Source organism: Bubalus kerabau, chromosome 10, assembly GCF_029407905.1.
Source record: "Bubalus kerabau isolate K-KA32 ecotype Philippines breed swamp buffalo chromosome 10, PCC_UOA_SB_1v2, whole genome shotgun sequence".
NCBI lineage: Eukaryota > Metazoa > Chordata > Mammalia > Artiodactyla > Bovidae > Bubalus > Bubalus kerabau.
The window spans coordinates 95,006,736-95,031,075 of record NC_073633.1 but is presented as its reverse complement, the minus strand read 5'-3'; the positions used below and the strand labels follow the sequence as shown (position 1 = coordinate 95,031,075).

Here is a 24,340-nt window from a genome sequence, read left to right as displayed (position 1 = left end):
TGTGTTGAATATTTAAACATTTTAACAATCTCACTTCAATACTCTAAAGAAGGCACAAAATTAATTTGTGTTTTTCATAACATATGACATGCTATCCAGTTTTCCAAAGAAGAGATCAATGTAGGTTGACTTAAGATTATGGTGGTAGAGAGGGAGAGTAGTGGATGGATGTAAGATGGGTTTAGATGAGGAGATGAAAGGAACTTGCTGAGTCTGAATGAGATGGGAGAAGACAAAACCAAGGGAAAGGCCAAGGACAGTGGTGATGCCATTTACTGAGATGGGAAAAACTACAAGGAAAAACAAGCAGTCTAAGTCAGGGAAGAGGAACTTAAGATTTCTATTTTTCAATGTTATGATTAAGATAGCTATCAGATATCCCAATGAAAACATCAAGGAGACAACTGGACATAGAAATCTGCAGTTCCAGAGAGAGTTCTAGGCTAGAGAACTTATTTGGGAATTACCAACATGTAGATAACCATAGCAATGGATGAGGATACAAAGGGCAATGTACAGATCAGGAGGAGACCCAGGATAAGGAACTGGGACCCTCCCTTCAGTATTTAATAACCTCGTGGTATGTGTGTAACACAGTGCTGGAAACTGTGGCAAACAAAAATACCCAATGCACTGTTTTTCCTTCAATGACCTTATAATACATCCTCTTTCACATATAAGAAAAGGAAAGCCTACTCAATGTAATGGAAAGTACAGAGAGTTAGGACTCAGGAACCATGAACTTTAACCATTCTACAGCTGTCCCAAGTTAAAATGACTAACTTCTCAGGGTTTCCAATTCCTCACTCACAGAAATAAGGATTAGCTGACTCTGCCAGCTCTACTATTTCCCAATGTCCTAATTTCCATGTGGCATCCAAGTGACACACTCCAGGCCCCTCGAAAGGCAGGGTACCACTCATTGCTGCTCCAGAAGCGCATAGAAGCCATCAGAGGGGATGGCTGAAAGCGAAGTTCCCAAACAGCTGCTGCCTGCAAGCTTTTCCTGTTGGAACAGGATCATCTGAGAGAACTCAAAATATCTGCATTCTTGGTTTTCAGCTGGAGTTTATGTCAGATCACTGGAATCCCAGGGACCAGTGAGAAGAGCAGATTTACCCTCTCTATCACATTTTCTTGATTCTACAAATTAATATTCTCAAAGGCATCCAATTTCCATGACCCTAGGAGATATTTTATCAGATATAAGTTGTCCAGGTGGGTGGCCTTGTGGGTCAGGATACCCCAGGCTTAACCATGAAAGGGCACTAAGAAAGCGGTTCAGTAAGATCCCATACCTACACAGTAGGTGATCGTTTATATTTAGTCTAGGTGACTGCCCACCTGGACAGAGCTGACTGGTAGAACAGACAGATGAACTAAACTGGGCCAATCAGGTTCTTTTTGAAAAATGACAATTTGCATGAAAAACTCCAGATACTGTAGGTCAAGAGAGATGCATCACTTCAACTGCAGCGCCTTGGGCTCCCCCGAGCCACTCTGCTTCTTTTTCAAGACATAGGTTGTGAGATCATCATTTGATCAATAGCTCTCTAGGTAATCATGTATGACAAACCTAGACAGCATATTAAAAAGCAAAAGCATTACTTTTCCAACAAAGGCCCATATAGTCAAAGCTACAGTTTTTCTAGTAGTCATGTATGGATGTCAGAGTTGGACAATAAAGAAGGCTGAGCACTGAAGAACCAATGCTTTTGAATGGTGGTGTTGGAGAAGTCTCTTGAGAGTCCCTTGGACTTCGAGGAGATCCAACCAGTCTATCCTAAAAGAAATCAGTCCTGAATATTTCTGGGAAGGACTGATGCTGAAGCTCTAATATTCTGGCCACCTGATGCAAAGAGCTGACTCATTAGAAAAGATCCTGATGCTGGGAAAAATTGAAGGCAGGAGGAGAAGGGGACAATAGAGGAAGAGATGGTTGGATGGCATCACTGGCTCAATGGACATGAGTCTGAGCAAGCTCCGGGAGTTGGTGATGGACAGGGAGCCTGATGTGCTGCAGTCCATGGGGTCACAGAGTTGGATACGACTGAGCGACTAAACAACAAATCATGTGGTAAGTCTCATTCCTTGACTCTGTAGCCACTGTCAGCTCTGAAGCTTGCAACCAAGAGAACCTTATCTAGTAAGTATCAGTCTCCCCATTTTACAGATAAGGAAACAGACTTGGAAAAAATAAGAAATATGTTCTATCAGTTGAGTTCAGTCGCTCAGTCATGTCCAACTCTTTGCGACCCCATGAATCACAGCATGCCAGGCCTCCCTGTTCATCACCAACTCCTGGAGTTCACTCAGATTCATATCCATCAAGTCAGTGATGCCATCCAGCCATCTCATCCTCTGTTGTCCCTTTCTCCTCCTGCCTGCAATCCCTCCCAGCATCAGAGTCTTTTCCAATGAGTCAACTCTTCACATGAGGTGGCCAAAGTATGAGAACCAACTTTAGGAAGCAAGTCCATCTGATTATAAAATTTATGCCATTAACCACTAGGTCATCCCAAGTCTAAGTACTGGAGTGCAGGTTATTTTTGTCACAGAAATGAGCTTGTGCTGAGTCCTGTTTTATTTCTTGCTAAATAAATGATGGCATGCATTCAGAAAAACCCATCTAGGGAAGAGGATAGAATCTGCAGCAGCCTCAAACTGAAGTTTGATGGTCCATAAATAAACCCACAACCTTGCCTATGGACACTTGGTCCCCACTAATTAAACTACAGTTTGGCTACACTGACAAGGAGAAGATGCCTATGTTGTCCCACGTCAACTGATCATCCTACAATAGATAAGATAGAATGTTTCCTCTGTACAGTAGGACTTTTAAAATGGCAAGCAGTCTTCCAGCAGATGTGCTTCAATCAAACAAATAGGCATTATATAGCTACAGCAGGCCTTAGCTTTTTAAATCATGGACAGGTCTCCCACAACACTATGATTAACAAAGAACAAACCAGAACAGCCACAGTTGAACAACTGGGATGGGTCAATCTATCTACATCTCCTTAGAATAGTATCAGATCATGGTGAAAAAAAAAATCTAAATGCAACATGAAGCCAATTGTTATATGTCAAAATTTAGAGTTGCTGATCCTCATATGTAGTAGAAGCACTCTTGCAAGGGTATAAGCAAGAGTCATCCATTTTTACTACCAGAGGAAGATACTCATGCAAATGAACTTTAGTCTTATGGGCTTCCCTAGTGACTCAGATGGTAAAGAATCTGCCTGCAATGCAGGAGACCCAGGATGGATCTCCTGGAGAGTCTGGGAAGATCCCCTCAAGAAAGGAATGGCTGCCCACTCCAGTATTCCTGTCTGAAGAATTCCATGGACAGAGGAGCCTAGCGGGTTACAGTCCATGGGGTCACAAAGAGTTGGACATGACTGTGTGACTAACACTTCCATGTACTCATATAGTTCCTAGTTCCCTTGTTCTTATTCCCTTGTCTCTGGTTGACAACTTTAACCTGCGAGTTGTATCCAAGATGTGTGTGCTTGCTCACTTTGCTTGGGTTCCTGGCCATTTGGCGTCTTCCCAGAGCCATCCTTAACTCTGCTTTTTCTGTGAATACTGGTTTTCAGCATCTTGCCTATGCTTTCTACATTTTATATAGACAAGTGGCTCTTTCAACCACCATTTCTGTTGTGTGGCCAACAGCACCAAGGGACTGACACTATTATGAAGCCCAAATATAGGGTTAGATGGAACACACTGCATTATGGATTGTCTTCGTTGTCTCAAATTTGGTACAAATGATTTTCAGGCTTAGTACTGCTTCTAGAAAAAAAAAATTAGAGAACTGTAAATTGAATGAACACACTGATGGTGTTATGGTGGGTGGGGCAGCACTCCTTGCCAAAGAGGATGACGGTCTTGCATAAGGAATGTTAACACTCACCCTTTACCACTCTTCAGAAGTGCCTGTAACGGATCTTGAGGGTCAGAGACAGAGAGAGGCCATAGTTTTGTTATTAAGAGGAGATTAAAAAAATCCAAGTAACCTCAGATCCCCCTTTCCCAACCACTCACCCATATAGGTGTGGCGTCTACCATGTGTCTGCCCTCCTGATCCCCTAAGACATCAGGCCTAATATCTGTCACACATTAGCACACTCCCCACCTTTCCCTCTCCCCAAAGACTATGCACCCCATGATCAAAATCAGGGGCTCTCAGTTTCTTTTTCCCTTTCATTCCCAGCCTCTAACACAGTGCCTGGAACAAATTCGGGTTTCAACAGATGTCTGCTGCATGTATGTAAAAATGAACAAAAGAGACTCAAAAGCATCCCTGCTGATGAATCAGTTTCAATAAAGAAAAACAATGTCACAGGGAAACTATTTTCTTTGCCAGCAAAGTAGAGTCCCATCATTTTTACACTCCACTGACTCATTCTGAACACGGTGTCGGGAACAATACAGGACCAGAAAACAATTAGCCGGGGAACAAAACAATCAGTGGACCCGTCTGGGGTTTGAGCGACGTATAGATCAAATGTCTTTAATTTGCTAGCGCCTTCTCATTTGGCCACAATGGATGATTTTTGGCTGCAATGTACCAGGAATAATTGTCCCTCATATATCCCCAATCAGCTGCAGTTTAATGACTAGTCGAAAGTGACAACATAAAAGGTGCAATGACTTTCAATGTATTTGGCAAACCTTGGACCAACCTCCACTGATTTGCCCATGGAAAGGTGATCCCGGGGACACCTTGCACAGCTGTCTCCAGTCACTGCTGCTTGTCTTCAGTAATCACAAGGCCCTTTAGTTGGAAAGAGATGTCTGATGGGACATCTTACACTTAAGGTAGATGTCTTACACTACCTTCCTTGATGGTGGACCATCCACAATATCCTGACTTCTATCCAAATGGTCTCATGTATTACACTGGTCAAATGACCTTTCTGTCTCCCCAGACCAGCAACTGAGATTGTCTACCCAAAAAGAGAGATTTGGAAAGCATTCAGGAGCTCGACAGACTGGCCAGCCAAATGAGGCCCACTTCTGTTCCAGATGGCCACCTCCTCATCTCAGCTCATGTTCTGCAGTCGCTGCTCTGAAAATTCACTGAATCTGAATTTAACTTCCATGAGCCCCAAGAAAGCTCCTTTTCCTTTATTCCAATATCCTGTGTCCTTTTTTTTGGTCCAGCGGTAGTGAAGGTTTGCAGTTCTCTTGAAACGCACTTTAGCTAGCTATATGGTTGACCTCAAAAAATGAGTCCTTGAAAACCCTTGCCTGATTACCCAAGCCTGTTCCAGGATCCCTTCTCATCACCAGACTTCTGAAACTTGAACAAGTCTGGCCACTGGTACACTTAATAGATGAGGCCCTGTATGTCTCTAATCAAGAAAGTCTTCCTTGAATTTCCATGTTCTCCTAATAGTCCAGCCCATGCTGCTGTCCTGCATCATCTATACAAGAAGCAAACATCTATGCTTCCTGTATAGATGTCTCAACTCCTCAGCTAAGTAAATGATATTATGTCTACTCCAGACACAGTATTCTCGAAGCTCTAGAGAGCTACGCCGTCGGCAAAAATTTGTTAACTGTCTAAAGTATCCTTTCATATAAAATCATGGTAGACAATTCATAGACAGTCAGCTGAATTGTGTGTCCTTGGCATGTAAAACAACTAACCAAGCTGCAATCTGGACATGGCTTATAGACTGGCATCTCTGTACCTTGATGTTATCTCTTTGCTTACCTTTATCTCTGCCTTTTACCCAAACTGTAAATTCAGTGCAAATGTAAGAAGTTAAAGTGGTAGATGGTCTCTTCTAAAGGGTCAGCCCCCACTCTTTGTTCCCCAACATTTCAGCCACCTCTCACACCTTTCCCCCCACCATCACTCCCCACTCCATTTAGTTATCGACTTTGTTTGGTTCCTCAACTGTGCCATGGTCTCTTACCTCTTGGCACACAACGTCCTTCCAATCTAAGACATACGGTTTTCTCCCACCTTGTTGCCAAGCTAGCTACTACTCATATTTCAAGTCTCAACTTACATATTTCTTTCTTACAGAAGCTTTCTATGAATCTCTATAGTATGTTTGATCTCCCGGAAAAGGAATCCCAAGCTTTTCTGTACTTTCCCGTTAATGTTGTCGATGACAATCATTATAACCATAACAATCATTGACATTGACTATACACTTTCCATAGTGCAGGAATCTATTGACTCATTTAACTATGATTAATAGTAGGTAGGACGCTTCCCTTGTGGCTCAGCTGGTAAAGAATGCGCCTGCAATGCTGGAGACCTGGGTTTGATCCCTGGGTTGGGAAGATCCCCTGGAGAAGGGGAATGGGCAACCCACTCCAGTATTCTGGCTTGGAGAATTCATGGACTGTATAGTTCATGGGGTTACAAGGAGTCAGACATGACTGAGCAACTTTCACTTCACTTCACTTAGCTGGTAAAGAAAGTGAAAGTGAATGTCACTCAGTCGTGTCCGACTCTTTGAGACTTCATGGACTATACAGTCCATAGAATTCTCCTGGCCAGAATACTGGAGGGGGTATCCTTTCCCTTCCCTTGGAGATCTTCCCAACCCAGGGGTCAAACCCAAGTCTCCCACATTGCAGGCGCATTCTTTACCAGCTGAGCCACAAGGAAAGCCCAAGAATACTGGAGTGGGTAGCCTATCCTTTCTCCAGGGGATCTTCCTGACCCAGGAATCAAACTGGGGGTCTCCGGCATTGCAGGTGGATTCTTTACCAACTGAGCTATGAGGGAAGGAACCTGATTATCTCCATTTTAAAGAAGAGGAAATCAAGTCTCAAAGATATTATCTTGAGTTCATATCACTCTACAAAGGCCACATTTCTCATCCAGTCTTGCCCCAGAATTCATGTTCTTAACCAACACACCATTGCCTCATAAAACTCAACATGTAAGTGATTATTTAACAGCTAACTATTCCACTAGGCAGCAAGTTACAAAGAACAGGGCTGGGGCTATTGTATTCTACAGTGTATTTCTAAAGCTTAATCTGAGAGCTAGCTCAGAGAAAGCACCCAAAAAGCATGAGTTCAAGGAACAAATGAAATAGCCTGTTGGTGAGCCCACCCAGAATCCCCAAATAAAAAGTATTGGCCTTTTCAAAGAGAAGATGTCAAACACTCCATCAAAAAAGCATCATGACCTAGCTCCAATTTATGCTAGTTTCCCTCTCTACGATCCAATCCTAGCTAAATCAAAACAAACATCCAGACCTAGAAAAGGTGTCATCTGGAAAGCAGTGAACCCAAGAAAATTCTCCCCCAGAAGCACGCAAGCACAGGGAGGTCCAAAGGAAGTGTCCGCGATAGTAAAGGGAGCCCAGGTACGTCTCCCCACTCTCACCCAGCGCATCACCACACGACTCACCCCGCTCGCAGGTCCGTCCCCAGTAGCCAGTGCCCGTGCAGTCGCAGATGAAGCGGTTCCAGCCATCCTTGCACACGGCGTTGTTCTTGCAGGGGTAGCTGTCACACTGCTTGGCGCTCATCCGCGAGCAGGAGGACTTGACGCCCGCGGCGTTCTGCATTTCCGCCAGCTGCCGGATGTTCTTGCTGCGCCCGTCGATGAACAGGTCGCGGATGCAGCCCACGTAGCCATAGTTGAGCATGGCGGTCCAGAGCTCGGTGGGGAGGATGAGGCCAGCGCGGTTCTCCGGCAGCCCGCCCAGGTACATGTCCCCCTCCAGGTCGAGGATCTCGCTCTCCCCGCTGGCGGTGAACGGGGTGCGCCTGCTGTTCACTGATATGGTACCTGGGATGGAGGATGGATACAAAGAGTGAGCTCACAGCCCTCCTGGCATCCCAGGTGAGCCTCCCAGTTGATGAACCGAATGAAAGGAACCTAGAGGGTGAGATGGGAGACTAGCGTGGCCCGGCCAGGAGAGAACCATGTGAGCCGGGAATGGAAGGCCACAAAATGGTAAAAAAGGACAACACAGGCCATTTGGTTCTGGTCCCTGAAGCTAAGACAGCCAAGCCCAGAGCAAGACCCAGGAAAATCCCAGTGGCCAGTGCCGAAAATAAAAATTTTTTTTTTCCTACCTAAAAGTCTTGGCTGAAGGGTTGCATGCCATATGGGTTGACAGCAGCACCATCCCTTCCTGTGTTTAAATCCTATCTCTGCCACCTACTAGCTAGACAACCCTGAAGACGTGATTTCACTTTTCTGGTCCTCAATTTCCTCGTCTGTAAAATGGGAAAGGAACTGTCCTACCTCACAGGTTGGCGTGATGGCTGTGTGCATGCATGCTAAGTCGCTTCAGTCACGTCCACCTTTGCAACCCTATGGACTGCAGGCGGATGAGCTGATATATGTAAGGTGCTTTTTACTCTGTACCTAGGACAGAGTCTGTAAGTCCCGCCTGAGTGTTCACCTCTGGCTCACCATTGCCAGAAGGATGGAACCTGCTCTTCTGTCTGTCTATCCTCTCTCTCCATGCGCTGATATCCTCTATACTTGTCTTAGGTACCAGTCCAGCCAGTATGTATTTTCAACACTCATTGCTTTTGATAAATTTTAACTGGAACATCTTTCTTCATGTGTTCACTTAACAACTATGTATTGGAACCTGTTTTATCTCTAGTATAGTTCTAAGCACAGACACGAATTTGACAGCCATGCCCCTGCTCTCATGAAGCTGATGTTCCAGAGCAGAGGAAGAGAAAATAAATAAATCACTAAATAAACAAAAGAGACGGACAAATGGCAAGTGGGAGGAAGGCAGTTAAATGGGTGCAGCAGCCCCAGCAGACGGGTTCTGCTTTCAAGTGGACGGTTGGTAAAGGCTTCTCTAAGCAGGTGACAGGTAAGCTGAAACCAGAATGCTGAGAAGGATCCAGACATGCCATGCCAAGTCCAGAGGGAAGAGGAATGTGTCTGACACTGGGAATGGCACTTACAAAGGCCCTGGGGTAGGCAGGAGTATGGCTAGAGTAGAGGTTGCCAGAGGAAGTCAACACGAGATGAGATCAGAGCGGGACTGGGCACACGAGATCACAGATGGAACCCTGAGCCTGACCTGGGAACTTGGGAACCGGGTTTCCAGTCTTAAATGGCTTTCTAACCCTGCACCAGTCCCTGAACCCAGTTACAGATCAATTTCCTAACTGAAAAATCAAACTGATATCTGAACGTCATGCCAAAACTTTCAAAAATTTAGTCTTCTCGAAGTCCTTTATTAGTACCAGGATAACAGGGCCATCCATCAGCCAGCATTCCCTCATCTGCGTCTCAATTCCCTCGGCTATGACAGAGGACAGCATGCAGGGCCTGGGAGATCAGATGAGATCAACAACAAACTGTGGGAAATTCTGAAAGAGATGGGAATACCAGACCACCTGACCTGCCTCTTGAAAGATCTGCATGCAGTTCAAAAAGCAACAGATAGAACTGGACATGGAACAATAGACTGGTTCCAAATAGGAAAAGGAGTACATCAAGGCTGTATATTCTCACCCTGCTTATTTAACTTATATGCAGAGTACATCATGAGAAACGCTGGGCTGGAGGAAGCACAAGCTGGAATCAGGATTGCTGGGAGAAATATCAACAACCTCAGATATGCAGATGACACCATCCTTATGGCAGAAAGTGAATAAGAACTATAGAGCCTCTTGATGAAAATGAAAGAGGAGAGTGAAAAAGTTGGCTTAAAGCTCAACACTCAGGAAACTAAGATCATGGCATCTGGTCCCATCACTTCATGGCAAATAGATGGGGAAACAATGGAAACAGTGAGAAAATTTATTTTTGGGGGGCTCCAAAATCACTGCAGATGGTGACTGCAGCCATGAAACTAAAAGACGCTTGCTCCTTGGAATGAAAGTTATGACCAATCTAGACAGCATATTAAAAAGCAGAGACAGTACTTTGCCAACAAAGTTTTGTCCAGTCAAAGCTACAGTTTTTCCAGCAGTCATATATGGATATGAGAGTTGGACCATAAAGAAAGTTGAGCACCGAAGAATTAATGCTTTTGAACTGTGGTGTTGGAGAAGACTCTTGAGAGTCCCTTGGACTGCAAGGAGATCAAACCAGTCAATCCTAAAGGAAATCAACCCTAAATATTCATTGGAAGGACTGATGTTAAAGATTCAATATGCTGACCACCTGATGCAAAGAACTGACTCATTGGAAAAGACCTTGATGCTAGGAAAGATTGAAGGCGGGAGGAGAAGGGGATGGCAGAGGATGAGATGGTTGGATGGCATCACTGACTCAATGGACATGAGTTTGAGTAAGCTCCAGGAATTGGTGATGGACAGGGAAGCCTGACATGCTGCAATCCATGGGGTTGCAAAGAATTGAACATGACTGAGCGACTAAACTGAACTGATAAGAACAACATACTGGAAAATACTCTCAGGAAGAAATGAAGTTCTTCATTTCTTAAAAAAGCTGTCTCTGAAATTTCTTCAAATCTAAACTTGTTTAAAGAACAATAGACCCAAGTGTAAATATTCAGAAAGTGCTCCCCAGGAAATACATTAAGAGCCTTTTTTTTTTCCTTTTCATTTGTAGTATTTCCCATCTCCACAGCATGTAAAGGACAGGAGTGTCTCTGATAATGTATTTCTTCCAAGGTACGTTGTTTAAAAAATGAGTTTCTATCAGGTTTAAATATTTTTAAATAATCTATTGACAAGAACATATTGTAAAACAAAAAAAAAATCTAAAAAGCAATATGGCAATTTGTGTTCTTACTGAAATAATTTGATTATAAAAAATTACTTATGAGAGCTAAATTACCCTGTATAAATGTCACTTTTAAAACTTGTAAGTTTGACATAACATCTAAGACCCATTTTTGTGTCTCTAAGACTAATTATTTTGTGTCCCTTTTGAATTTTTAAACTTCTAATTAACAGTGATTATGAAAGTATTTCTGAATAAAAATAAATATACATTTAAAAACATATTAAAATGTTGTTATGCTGCTTATATATAAAAATTATTTTTTTGTTGTTTAGTTGCTAAGTCATGTCCGACTCCTTGCAACCCCATGGACAGCAGCATGCCAGGCTTCTCTGTCCTTCACTATATCCCAGAGTTTGCTCAAGCTCATGTCTGTTAAGTTGGTGATTCCATGCAACCATCTCATCCTCTATCACCACCTTGCTTGCTCAGTAAATTTTTATGGGGTTTAATCAAATTTATCAGTGTGTGTTGTATTCAGTAGCTAAGTCATGTCCACTCTTTGCCACCCCATGGACTACAGCACACCAGGCTTCCTGTTCTTCACTATCTCCTGGAGTTTGCTCAAATTCATGTCCATTGAGTCGGTGATGCCATCCAGCCATCTCATCTTCTGTTGCCACCTCATTTACTCAGTAAATTTTTATAGGTCTTGATCAGATTTATCAGTATGTCAAAGTATTATAACCAATGCCATAGCATCGAAGTATAAAATTAAAGTGTTTTGTAATCAAAACTTGTTTGTCAAAAATGGGTCTGATGGTTCTAACCAGACAAAATAACACCCTACTTGAAAAAGCAATTAGTGTTGAGAATAGACAGAAAGAGATATGTGGCAATTTTACATGTTCTAGCCTGCCTGTGACTCAGATAGGTGACATTTAAGCTGTGCCAAGGTCTAGGTTAGTCAATCATGAAAGCCATCAACCATGACCAGTCCAAAGACCCAATGTGCATGGTCTTAAAAACTCTGTGGGAGAGGGAGAGGGTGGGATGATTTGGGAGAATGGCAGTGAAACATGTATAATATCATATATGAAACGAACTGCCAGTCCAAGTTCAAAGCATGATACTGGATGCTTAGGGCTGGTGCACTGGGATGACCCAGAGGGATGGTACAGGGAGGGAGCAGGGAGGGGGGTTCAGGATGGGGAACACGTGTACACCTGTGGTGGATTCATTTTGATGTATGGCAAAACCAATACAATATTGTAAAGTAATTAGCCTCCAATTAAAATAAATAAAAATTTTTAAAAAACTAGCAGGAGTGTTTCCTTTATAATTCTCAGATAGCTTTCTCGCTCCACCCCAGCCGACATATTTACGGATAAACTTTGAAAGATTTGGCCTCAGAAGAAATTAAGTTTGTGTGTTTTCTGCTTAAAAAGAACAAAATGCTCATTCTTTCCCAACAAGCACGCTTCATTTGAAGTCTCTTGGTTCTGATCAAATTTCAGGCAATCAATAAGGCAGCCTGCTGGGCAATAAACCATCCAGATCTGCAATCTGCCACCCATCTGCCCTTTGCACGGAACCTAAGCGGCTCCTCCTAAGGGCAACACTGCTCATCTCCGCCATCCCTCCAGCTCTGGGAGGATGCGGAAGAGCCATCCGCGCATGCCCAGCCATCCTTGGCTACAGCGGGGAACCTACTGCTTTCTATTGTTGGCCAAATGTACCCAGAAAAGAAATGTCCAAAAGGAAGGCATTTTTGTGTTCACCAGGAGAGTAAAACCTTCAAAATATGGCAAACAGAGCCGAGACATTTCTTGAGTATGATACTACCTAAATGGAGAATCCAGAAATAAATGTGAAATTCAAATGCTCTAATTATTACTCAGGGTGAAATGTCCTTTCTAATGGCACAGGATGTGACCTTCATCGCCACATGTCCACAGAAAGCAGGCAGACTGTTCAGGCATTGCAAAGCCTCAGCTTCTCTATTTGTGTTTCCCCACTCCCATCCTTTGTTACTATTCCAGGGTGGCTATGTACTGCCTGGGGCTAGCTTGTTTGATCCATGGCTGCAGAAACAAAGCCATTTGAAGCAAATGCAGAAGGTTATGAAGAGGAAGGGAGAGTTAGTGAGGTCTGAGCAAACAGTGAAATATATAGGCTTTCACACCAAAGGAAGGCTTTAAATTGAACATGACTTCAGGAAAAATCAATTTGTCTTTTCCTTTCTTGTCATAATTTCCCCCTGCAATATGACTCTTGACAATTATTGAAGGGTGTATCGATGCATAAACCCTTGCACAGTGCGGCTTATTCTACAAGAGTAATCACATAGTGCAGCATCTGTGATGTCACAATTGGTTTCTATGGTGATAAGAAAAAGGAGAATAAGAAGAGAAGGGAAAAAAAACCCCATCACACCAGTGACATGACAGTCACTTTGGTAGCAGTGCAAATGCTCCTTGTAAAACCATCCTCAGTCCCAGGGTCTCAGAGCTATCACTGAAACCATTGTGCAATGAGTGACAAGGGAGATGAGGAGAGGGATGTCAGCCTTTGATAAGACAGGTGTCTTGTTCAGTAACATCATCTTACAACAAGCATTAAGAAGAATAGCAGAAGAATCAGCAAGTGCAAACATAAAAAAAAAAAAAAAAAAAACCTATAAGGAAAGGGAAGTCTGCATACACCCCGCCTCTTCCTACCTGATCTGCCGTCTCGCTGAATATCCACGTGGTACCATTCCCCATCGTTGGCTTTCTTCTGCGTGGCTTTCACTTTAATGGTGCCTGAGCCCATGTCAAGCAGCAGGTACAGGTTGCCATCGAGGAGTTCCACAGCAAAGAAGTCCACCTTGGTGTTCTTCTGGCTCCGGGCATCCTTTCTCTCTTGGGGCTTGCCGTGAGTGAAGAGGATCAGGCCGTTGGGCTCAGTGGTGCGAAAGTCAAAGGAGATAGAGCCCATGCGTTTGGTATTCCACTTGGGCAAGCTGATGTAAGCCTCTGGGGTCTCAAAGTTGATGGGGTCCAGTGTAGCCACATTCTCACACTTGAATACTACCTCACCGTAGATCTTCATCTTGGTGTCCCCAATCCTGGCCAAGCGAGACAGCTCCAGACGGATGTCATTATTCTTATAAACAACCTGTCAAAAGTCAAACAAGTGCCATATGAATCAATCTTGCAAGCTGCAACCATCCATCGCTCACTGGGAACTCAGGAAAAAGGCCCAAGAAGAAGCTTCAGGACACAAGAGTCTGAAATAATATGAGAAACATGAGCCACAGCACTTGAAAAGCAGCTGCACAAACCTCTGAGGTGCACACAAGCCCTGAAGAAGCCCCTGTGTCTCCACTGTGTTCCTTTTGTCTGTTTCCTTCTGGCTGATTTTTTGCAGCATCAGAAAGTTACACAATGCAAGCAGAAATCAAGAGAGACTGAGTTGCGCAGACACAAATACTTCCAGAGATATTTACTGAAGTGTCCTCAGTAAAAGGCCAGAAACAACCTAAATGCCCATCAGTGACAGACTGCACACCCTTATAACCGGAATATGAGGCAGCCCTCAAAAACAAAGTAGCGCTCCCAGTTTTGACGTGGATTTTCTGAGTAATATTCTTAAGTGAATCAGCAAGGAACAGAACCATGTGCATTACGCTATCATTATGCAAAGTGAGTGTGTGTGTGTTAGGAAGTGTGCATTTTATGTATATACGTTTGCAAATGCATTAAACATTTTTGGAAGGAAACACATAAGAGACTATAAAATGGTCACTAGGGAGAGGATTTGTAGAATTAATATTCAGGAGTGGAGAGAGACTTACTTTTCACTATATCTTGCTGTACGGTTTGTTTTAAGATGACTGAGTGTTAAGCGTTGGAAGGGAAGACCTATATTTTTCTCCACATTGCATGTATCCTCTATACACACAAAGTAAGAGAATGAAACACCCTAAAACATTTTTAAAAATTATGACTTTCTAAACCTCATATAACCTATGTAAAAGTAGGGATTAATCTTGTTCCAAAATTAGAATTTCAAAGAGGTTTTATTGCTGTTAAAACTGAATTTTGATGCAGTGCCCTCAGATAGGTCTTGGTCCTTTGATCTCTAGGCAATGTCACATCCATACTGAAACAATAAACAGGGGGAAACAGCAGGCAAAGGGGCTAGCATCTGAGTACTGATTATGTAGACCACTTTGCTATGTCCTTCACATTGTCTTATTCAGATTCTAAGTCAGGACCTCGATTTAGGTTCCAATCCCACATCCACTACTTCCAAGCTGTGTGAACTTCAAAGTTATTTAATGTCCTCCGGTTTGCTTCCCTCCTTTGACAATGGGAATATAGGAATAGACTGTTTCTTAAGGATGGAATGAGTTACTATATGGGAAGCACTTAGAATGTTCACAGAGTATGGGGACAAACATCTCAGCTGTTTTGAGGGTGACTGTTAACTCACTTGGTCCTTTCTGCAGCCCTGAGAAAGTTGTCTTATCTCCAATTTCAGTAAAATAACAAGACTTAAGTGCTAAACTCTTACACCTCATCTCAGTGATAAAAAGTTAATTGAGTGAGTCATTCCAGTATATATCATTTAATCCCAAACATCTACCTGTAGAATTGCTTCTCTTCTCTCTCCCAACATGAGGAGAGAATCAAGCAAAGATGTATGCCTTTTCATATTGATTAACAACAAAGAATTGAAAAGGTCTCTCCTACCATATGACCTTCATCATGGGTGAAATCATAGTCACACTGAGAACAATAACAATACTAATATTTACTGAGCACCTCCTACCAGGCACTGTACTCAGGATCTGAAGTCTAGCACCCCATCAGATCCTGACAACACCCACTTGAGGTGTCTACCATCATTCTCCCATTTTACAGATGCAAAAACAGACATGGACAGTAGTTAAGGAACCAGCCCATGGTCACACAACCAGTTAAGTGCCCGAGTAGGACTTGAACCCAGGCAGTTAGCTCCAGAGTCCATGTGCTTCGACACCTATGGACATTCAGCACAGGGTTGTACTACCAGCACCCATGAGCTCATCTTTAATAACATGCTGGAAATCATGCATGTTCAACTTCCCAGTTCAAAAGCTAAATTTCTTAATTCTAGTGGACTGACCATGTGCAAAAGGAAAAAAAGAAAAAACAAAACTGCAAGATTCTTAGGCAATCACTCAAGTGAGTGAGAAAAGAAATGAAAAATGTTTAATGGCTAGCAGCTTCTCCTTTCTAATCCCCATGCAACAACCTGTGAGAGCTCTCTGTCATAACCTAACTGCAGCTTTCTTTGCATTTGGGCTAAACGCCTATGACCAGAGCTCTTGTAAAGGTTAATTATTAACATAGAACAATAGGGGATCCCACAGGGACAGACTGAGGCTGGGCTCCATTGAACAATAAATGGAAAAAGAACTCAAATATCTCTACAGGAGGCTGAAGGATAAAAAGAAAAGGGCCTTTTAAAAGAATGCAGCATCCTATGAAGAGGAACTCTTCTGTCAGAAGGGTACAGAACCAAGACTGGGACAGACAGTGAATAACTAGAATGCAGATTTCTGGAGACACAGACAAGAGAATCCCAGCTGGGAACTGGCAAGACAAAGACTTCTCTCAAAAGCTCTTTGAAAATGAGCTCTCTAGCTACTCTGTGGCCCTGAAATTACTTGTCTATTTATTTGCAGTTTCCACACCTTTCCCACTGACAGCTGAGTAACCTCTCTGAGTCCCATTGTATTTATTTCCAAAGGCAGGAGACTCAATAGCTGTTCCAGAACTGTTCCCCTTTCCCTCCAGCCCCAGAGCAATTATCAAGATTAAATGCGGTATTATACCTGGTAGAATGTAGAGAATCCTAAATGGTACCTAAGCCTAGGAACACAATAGTACACCATGTTTTCCAGCAGTACTGGGGTACTACTGAAAACTGGCAGGGGCCTGAACTGATGTTCTTCTGAGGATCTCCTACCAATAAGAAAGGGACAGGAGAGCACCTTGTAGCCCAGTGATATTCAATTAAGAAGCTCCATGGTTGGCATCTTCACCTCCCTACCCCAACCCCTGCCAACCTGCCCACTGCAAGACCATGGCATGGCCATGCAAAAGTGTAGCAGCACCTTGGGGAGGGCATGATGGCAAGAAACCCCAGTGGACTCCCTTACAAGGCAAAGTAGTATCCGGTATAGTTGCTGTTATTCAGTCACTAAGTAGTGTCTGACTCTCTGTGACCCCATGGACTGCAGCACACCAGACTTCCCTGTCCTCCACTATCGCCAGATGTTTGCTCAGGTTCTACTGAATCAGTGACGCTATCCAACCATCTCATCTTCTGCCGCCCCCTTCTTCTCCTGCCTTCAATGTTTCCCAGCACCAGGGTCTTTTCCAATAAGATGGCTCTTCGCATCAGGTGGCCAAAGTATTAAAGCTTGAGCTTTAGCATCAGTCCTTCCAATGAATATTCAGGATTGATTTCCTTTAGCATTGACTGATTTTATCTCCTTGCAGTCCAAGGGACTCTCGAGAGTCTTCTCCAGCACCACAATTCGAAAGCATTAATGTGGTGTAGTAGTTTCTGTAAATTCAGACTTTCATCTAAATGGAAAGCCCTGCCTGATGACCGAACTAGGAAAAGATGTGGCAGTGAGCACCTTGGTTGACAACTAGCCCCAAGGAGCAAAGAGAGACAAAGTGGAAACACCTCCTAATGGGAGAACTAGGAAAAGATGTGGCAGTGAGCACCTTGGTTGACAACTAGCCCCAAGGAGCAAAGAGAGACAAAGTGGAAACACCTCCTAATGGGAGATGTCACACAGCCTGGGATGACAGAGGCAGAGTGCCAAAGAGCGACACGTCCAACCTCGGGCTTATAAAAGCTGCTGTTTGGACTTGCAGCTTGTCCAGCTGTCAAGTCCTAAGGATCTCTCAAACCAGCCCCTCGCCTACTCCAGCAGTGCCAGGCTCTGTCCACCACCATTTCCCCTCTGGATTTCTGCAACGGCCTTCTAACAGAATCCCCTGCTCTTTCCCCTCACGTTCTCCATAGTTCCACAGTGAATTTTCCAAAACCATTAAATCTGATCAGGCATTCCCTTGCTTAATAACCCTCAATGTAGACAAGGATGATCTGACCCTGTCTCTCTCCCCACTTGTTTCCCTTTCTTTCCCCACATCCTTTCATTCTCTAATCCAGACGACTTAAAGCTCTTTGATTCTTTTAATGATCCTCTTCTCTCCCCTGTGTCTGTCTGTCTGTCTGTCTGTGTGTTAGTCACTCAGTAGCATCTGACTCTTTGCAACCCCATGGACTGTAGCCCTCCAGGCTCCTCTGTTCCTGGGATTCTCCAGGCAAGAATACTGGAGTGGGTTGCCATTCCCTTCTCCAGGGGACCTTAAGAATCCAGGGATCCAACCCAGATCTCCTGCATTGCAGGTGGATTCTTAACCATCTGAGCCATTTGTTCCCTACTAAACACTTTTCTTGCTCTCATCTACATCCAGTACACACTCCTTGTCCTTCTGGTCTCAGTTTAGATGCTACTTTCTTGAGGAATACTTTCTGACACGATGCCCCCATAATTCTGACAATTTTGTGGATGTTTTTCTTCTGCACACTATCTTTTATTCTTTGACCATGTATAAGTATGTTTGTATAATTTTGAATCCTTTTTAAAGTGTTTTGATTTTGAATTATCAAATAAGATGTGCTTAGGACTTTTATCCTTATGTATCAGAGGGTAGACAGAATGAAAACCATAATCACAGAAAACTAACCAAACTGATCACATGGACCACAGCCTTGTCTAACTCAGTGAAACTATGAGCCATGCTGTGTGGGGCCACCCAAGATGGATGTGTCATGGTGGAGAGTTCTGACAAAATATGGTCCCCTGGAGAAGGGATTGACAAACCACTTCAGTATTCTTACCTTTAAAACCCCATGAACAATATGAAAAGGCAAAAAGATAGACTACTGAAAGAGGAGCTCCCCTGGTCGGTAGGTGCCGAATATGCTACAGGAGATCAGTGGAGAAATAACTTCAGAAAGAATGAAGAGACAGAGCCAAAGCAAAAACAACGCCCAGTTGTGGGTGTGACTGATGATGGAAGTAAAGTCCAATGCTGTAAAAAACAGTATTACATAGGAACCTGGAATGTTAGGTCTATGAATCAAGGTAAATGAGAAGTAGTCAAATAGGAGACGGCAAGAGTGAACATTGACATTTCAGAAATCAGTGAATTAAAACGGACTGGAACGGGTGAATTTACGTCAGATGACCATTATATCTACTACTGTGGAAAATCCTATAGAAAAAATGGAGTAGCCATCATAGCCAACAAAAGAGTCCAAAATGCAGTACTTGGGGGCAATCTCGAAAATGACAGAATGATCCCTGTTCATTTCCAAGGCAAACCATTCAACATCACAGTTATCCAAGTCTGGGCCCCAACCACTAATGTCAAAGAAGCTGAAGTTGAAGTTCTATGATGATCTATCAGACCCTCTAGAAATAACATCAAACAGATGTCTTTTTCATCATACAGGACTGGAATGCAAAAGAAAGAAGTCAAAAGGTACCTGGAGTAACAAGAAAGTTTAGCCTTTGAGTACAAAATAAAGCCAGAGAAGGCAATGGCAAGCCACTCCAGTACTCTTACCTAGAAAATCCCATGGATGGAGGAGCCTGGTGGGCTGCAGTTCATGGGGTCGCTACAAGTCAGACGCAACTGAGTGACTTGACTTTCACTTTTCACTTTCATGCAATGGAGAAGGAAATGGCAACCCACTCCAGTGTTCTTGCCTGGAGAATCCCAGGGACGGCAGAGCCTGGTGGGCTGCTGTCTATGGGGTTACACAGAGTCGGACATGACTGCAGCAACTTAGCAGCAGCACAAAATAAAGCAGGACAAAGACTAACAGTTTTGCCAAGAGAACACACTGGCCATAGTAAACCTCCTTCCAACAACACAAGAGACAACTCTACGTATGAACATCACCAGATGGTCAACACCAAAATTAGATTGATTATGTTCTTTGCAGCCAAAGATGGAGAAGCTCTATACAGTCAGCAAAACCAAGACTGGGAGCTGACTGTGGTTCAAATCATGAACTCCTTATTGCCAAATTCAGACTTAACTTGAGAAAAGTAGGGAAAACCACTAGACCATTCAGGTATGACCTAAATCTAATTCCTTATGATTATACAGTAGAAGTGACAAACAGATTCAAGGGATTAGATCTGATAGACAGAGTGCCTGAAGACCTATGAATGGAGGTCCTTGATACTGTACAAGAGGCAGTGATCAAAACCATCCCCAAGGGGAAAAAAATGCAAAAAGCAAAATGGTTGTCTGAGGAGGCCTGACAAATAGTTGTGAAAAGAAGAGAAGTGAAAAGCAAAGGAGAAAAGGAAAGACACACCCATTTGAATGCAGAGTTCCAAAGAATAGCAAGGAGAGATAAGAAAGCCTTCCTCAGTGATCAATTCAAAGAAATAGAGGAAAACAACAGAATGGGAAAGACTAGAGATCTCTTCAAGAAAATTAGAGACACCAAGGGAACATTTCATGCAAAGATGGGCACAATAAAGGACAGAAATGGTATGGACCTAACAGAAGCAGAAGATATTGAGAAGAGGTGGCAGGAACACACAGAAGAACTATACAAAAAAGATCTTCATGATCCACATAACCGCAATGGTGTGATCACTCACCTTGAGCCAGACATTCTGGAATGCAAAATCAAGTGGGCCTTAGGAAGCATCACTACGAACAAAGCTAGTGGATATGATGGAATTCCAGTTGAACTATTTCAAATCCTAAAAGATGATGCTGTGAAAGTGCTGCACTCAATATGCCAGCAAATTTGAAAAGCTCAGCAGTGGCCACAAGACTGGAAAAGGTCAGTTCTCATTCCAATCCCAAAGAAAAGGCAATGCCAAAGAATGCTCAAACTACCACACAACTTGACTCATCTCACAGGCTAGTGAAGTAATGTTCAAAATTCTTCAAGTGAGGCTTCAACAGTACGTGAACTAAGAATTTCCAGATGGTCAAGCTGGATTTATAAAAGGCAGAGGAACCAGAGATCAAATGGCCAACATCCATTGGATCATAGAAAAAGCAAGAGAATTCCAAAAAAAAATAGAAAAACATCTATTTCTTCTTTATTGACTATTCCAAAGCCTTTGTATGGATCACAACAAAATGTGGAAAACTCTTAAAGAGATGGAAATACCAGACCACCTCATCTGCCTCCTGAGAAACCTGCATGCAGGTCAAGAAGCAACAGTTAGAATCAGACATGGAACGACAGGCTGGTTCCAAATTGGGAAAGAAGTATGTCAAGGCTATATACTGTCACCCTGCTTATTTAACTTATATGTAGTGTATATCATGCAAAATTCTGGGCTGGATGAAACACAAGCTGGAATCAAGATTACCAGGAAAAATATCAGTAACCTCAGATATGCAGATGACACTACCCTTATGGCAGAAAGTGAGGAGGAACTAAAGAGCCTCTTGATGAAAGTGAAAGAGGAGAGTGAAGAAGCCGGCTTAAAACTCAATATTTAAAAAAGTAAGATCATGGCATCCGGTCCCATCACTCCATGGCAAATAGATGGGGAAACAACAGAAACAGTGAGAGACTTTATATTCTTGGGCTCCAAAATCACTGCAAATGCTGACTGCAGCCATGAAATTAAGACACTCACTCCTTGGAAAAAAAGCTATGACTATCCTAGACAGCATATTAAAAGCAAAGACATTACTTTGCCAACAAAGGTCCGTCTAGTCAAAGCTATGGTTTTTCCAGTAGTCATGTATGGATGTGAGAGTTGGTCCATAAAGCTGAGTGCCAAAGAATTGATGCTTTTGAACTGTGGTGTTGGAGAAGACTCTTGAGAGTCCCTTGGACTGCAAGGAGATCCAACCAGTAAACCTAAGGGAAATCAGTCTGGAATATTTATTTGAAGGATTGATGCTGAAGCTCCAATATTTTGGCCATCTGATGAAAACTGATTCACTGGAAAAGACCTTGATGTTAGTCAAGACTGAGAGCAGTATGAGAAGGAGACAACAGAAGATGAGATGGTTAGATGGTATCACTGACTCAATGGATATGAGTCTGAGCAGGCTCCAGGAATTGGTGATGGACAGCAAAGCCTGGCATGCTGCAGTCCATGGGATCACAAAGAGTTGGACACGACTGCGTGATCAAACTAAACTCAACTGAACTTGACTTGCAGCTCATGCTTAGAAGGTCAGATAGTAAAACAGTTGTATACAGAATCTCAGGGCTAAGACACTGTCTCAGAACAACACCTCTTGTATGTCTCCCTAATCTTTGATACAGAGGCACACAGGAACAATACCAGGAGTAAGGCAAGCTATGATAGCAGGAGCAATACAGGAAAAACAGTCACCACCTACCAAGAGCCTGTTATGTGCCAGACACTTTAAAAATGCTAATGTGCATCTTCCACATTAAGGAAGTGAAACAGGTAACATTAGCCTCACTTTGCAGAAGGGCATAACCAGGACTTGAACCGAGATCTCTCTGACTGCACTGGGGCAAGGTCATGTTCCAGGGGTGATCATTTCTAAGCTCTCTAGCAGTGCAGGCTTACCCATAAAGTAGAAACTCCTTAAATCAGGCACAAAAAAACACACCCAGCTCCATCCAGACTTATTAAGCCCTCCCTACCTGGGCTGCCCTCTCTAATGGATCCCTACCCTTCCCTTCCCCACTTTGAGGCACTTGGAGGCTTCTGTGTGAACTCTGGTGTCAGAGCTTCTGCATACTTGCTCATCACGTAGGTTTCCCAGCCTACAGTGCCTTCCTCTCCTCTCCAACCTCTAAATGATGATTCTTCACCAGGATCTACCCCCAAACCCACTCCAGGCCCTCTCTGACTACTCTGCTTCTTGCTGATACCCACCATTTGATAAGCTTGGAAGCCTTTCATTGCCTACCTATGACGGAGCTGTCTGCCTGACTGCCCAGACCATTGGCCTTGATTGGAAAAAAAAAAATGCTGTTCTTTTAATATTTGTTTATTTTTGGCTGTGCCGGGTGTTCATCACTACATGCGGGCTTTCTCTAGTTGTGGCGAGAGGCGGCTACTCTCTAGTTGTGGTATGCGTGTGTCTCATTGCAGTGGCTTCTCTTGCTGTGGGGCACAGGCTCTGGGTACACAGGCTTCAGTAGCTGTGGTGCACGGGCTTAGCTGCTCCACGGCATGTGGGATCTTCCTGAACCAGGGATCGAACCCATGTCCCCTGCACTGGCACACAGATTCAAAACCACTGGACCACCTGGGAAGCCCCAGGAGAGGTTATTCTAATCTATATGCTGTGCTTTTTAAACTCTTCCATGGTGCTCAAAGAATATGGCAAGTCCAGGAGTGTGAATCTAAGGGGTAGCAGTTCATGGGAGTATTTAGAAGGTCAGATAGTAGAACAGTTGTGGACAGAAGCTCAGGGTTAAAATACTCTCTGAGAACAACTGACTCATTTGAAAAGACCCTGATGCTGGGAAAGATTGAGGGCAGGAGGAGAGGGGGATGACAGAGGATGAGATGGTTGGATGGCATCACTGACTCAATGGACATGGGTTTGGGTAGACTTCAGCAGTTGGTGATGGACAGGGAGGCCTGGCGTGCTGTGGCTCATGCAGTCACAAAGAGTTGAACACGACTGAGCAACTGAACTGAACTGAGAACACCACCTCTTGTATGTCTCCCCAATCTTTGATACAGAGGAACACAGGAACAAAACCAGGAGTAAGACAAGCTATGATAGCAAGAACAATACAATAAAAAGAGTCACCACCTATCAAGAACACGTGGGAGTATTTTCCTCTCTCTTCCATCTTATCCCAGGACACTCTGGACACTGTTTTCAGCTTTCTGGGAATATACATTCACATATTATGTGGTAAATGCCACATCCCTGGGCTCTCCAGCAAGGGACCCAGAAGGAATCTGGGAGTGTGGGTTTGTTCCCTGCGGTTCCAAGATGGCCTTGTGGTTCTGTTTCTCTTGTCCAGGAAGAGCAGATTTACCACATGGCCTTTCTTTTCTCTTGTGTTTGAAGTGCCTGTAATCCTCTACGTGTCTACATATAGGGCAATCTCAATAAAAAAAAAAAAGAAAAGAAAAACACCAGATCGTCTTATAGGACTGTGGCTCACAGGCCTGTGACTTGATGACGGAGCATCACTGTTCTGACCCAGGTCAGTGGAGGGTGTCTGAAGTCAGGACTCTGGGGGACATCCTCTGGAGTATGTGGGCCAGACGAAACAGAGTGGTGAAAAGCCAATGTCAGGGGCCTTGGGGTGGAACAGTATTGACAACAAATCCCAGTAAAGCCTTTTGACTTTATACCTGTGTGCAGAGCAGTTTACATATGATCAGCAACAGACAAAGATTTATTCCCTACCCCAACATAATCCTTTGACAATAGATAATGACGAAATGAGCTTTTTCTCTTCAGCTTTCAGGATTGTGCAGTTTCTAGATAAACCGGGGGGTAATCTTGTTATTGTGTGACATTTCTACTCTGCGTAAATAAATAAGAAGCCCTGGGAAAGCACCTTGCGCCTGGGGCAGACGCACATATCCTACTTTCTCTATATTACTTCCCCCTCCAC

At 43.5% G+C, this 24,340-nt stretch overlaps 1 protein-coding gene across 1 annotated transcript in view; it reads right to left on the bottom strand.

The window, feature by feature from the left end:
* LOC129622138 (neurexin-3-like) overlaps positions 1 to 24,340 on the bottom strand; it is a 468,103-nt gene that overhangs the window by 433,710 nt on the left and 10,053 nt on the right. The window contains exons 2-3 of the mRNA XM_055539028.1: positions 13,378 to 13,816; positions 7,391 to 7,774 (exon numbers count right to left, since the gene is read on the bottom strand). Coding sequence (XP_055395003.1) covers positions 7,391 to 7,774; positions 13,378 to 13,750 — 757 coding nt within the window. The 5' untranslated portion in view covers positions 13,751 to 13,816. The remainder of the gene's footprint in view (positions 1 to 7,390; positions 7,775 to 13,377; positions 13,817 to 24,340) is intronic.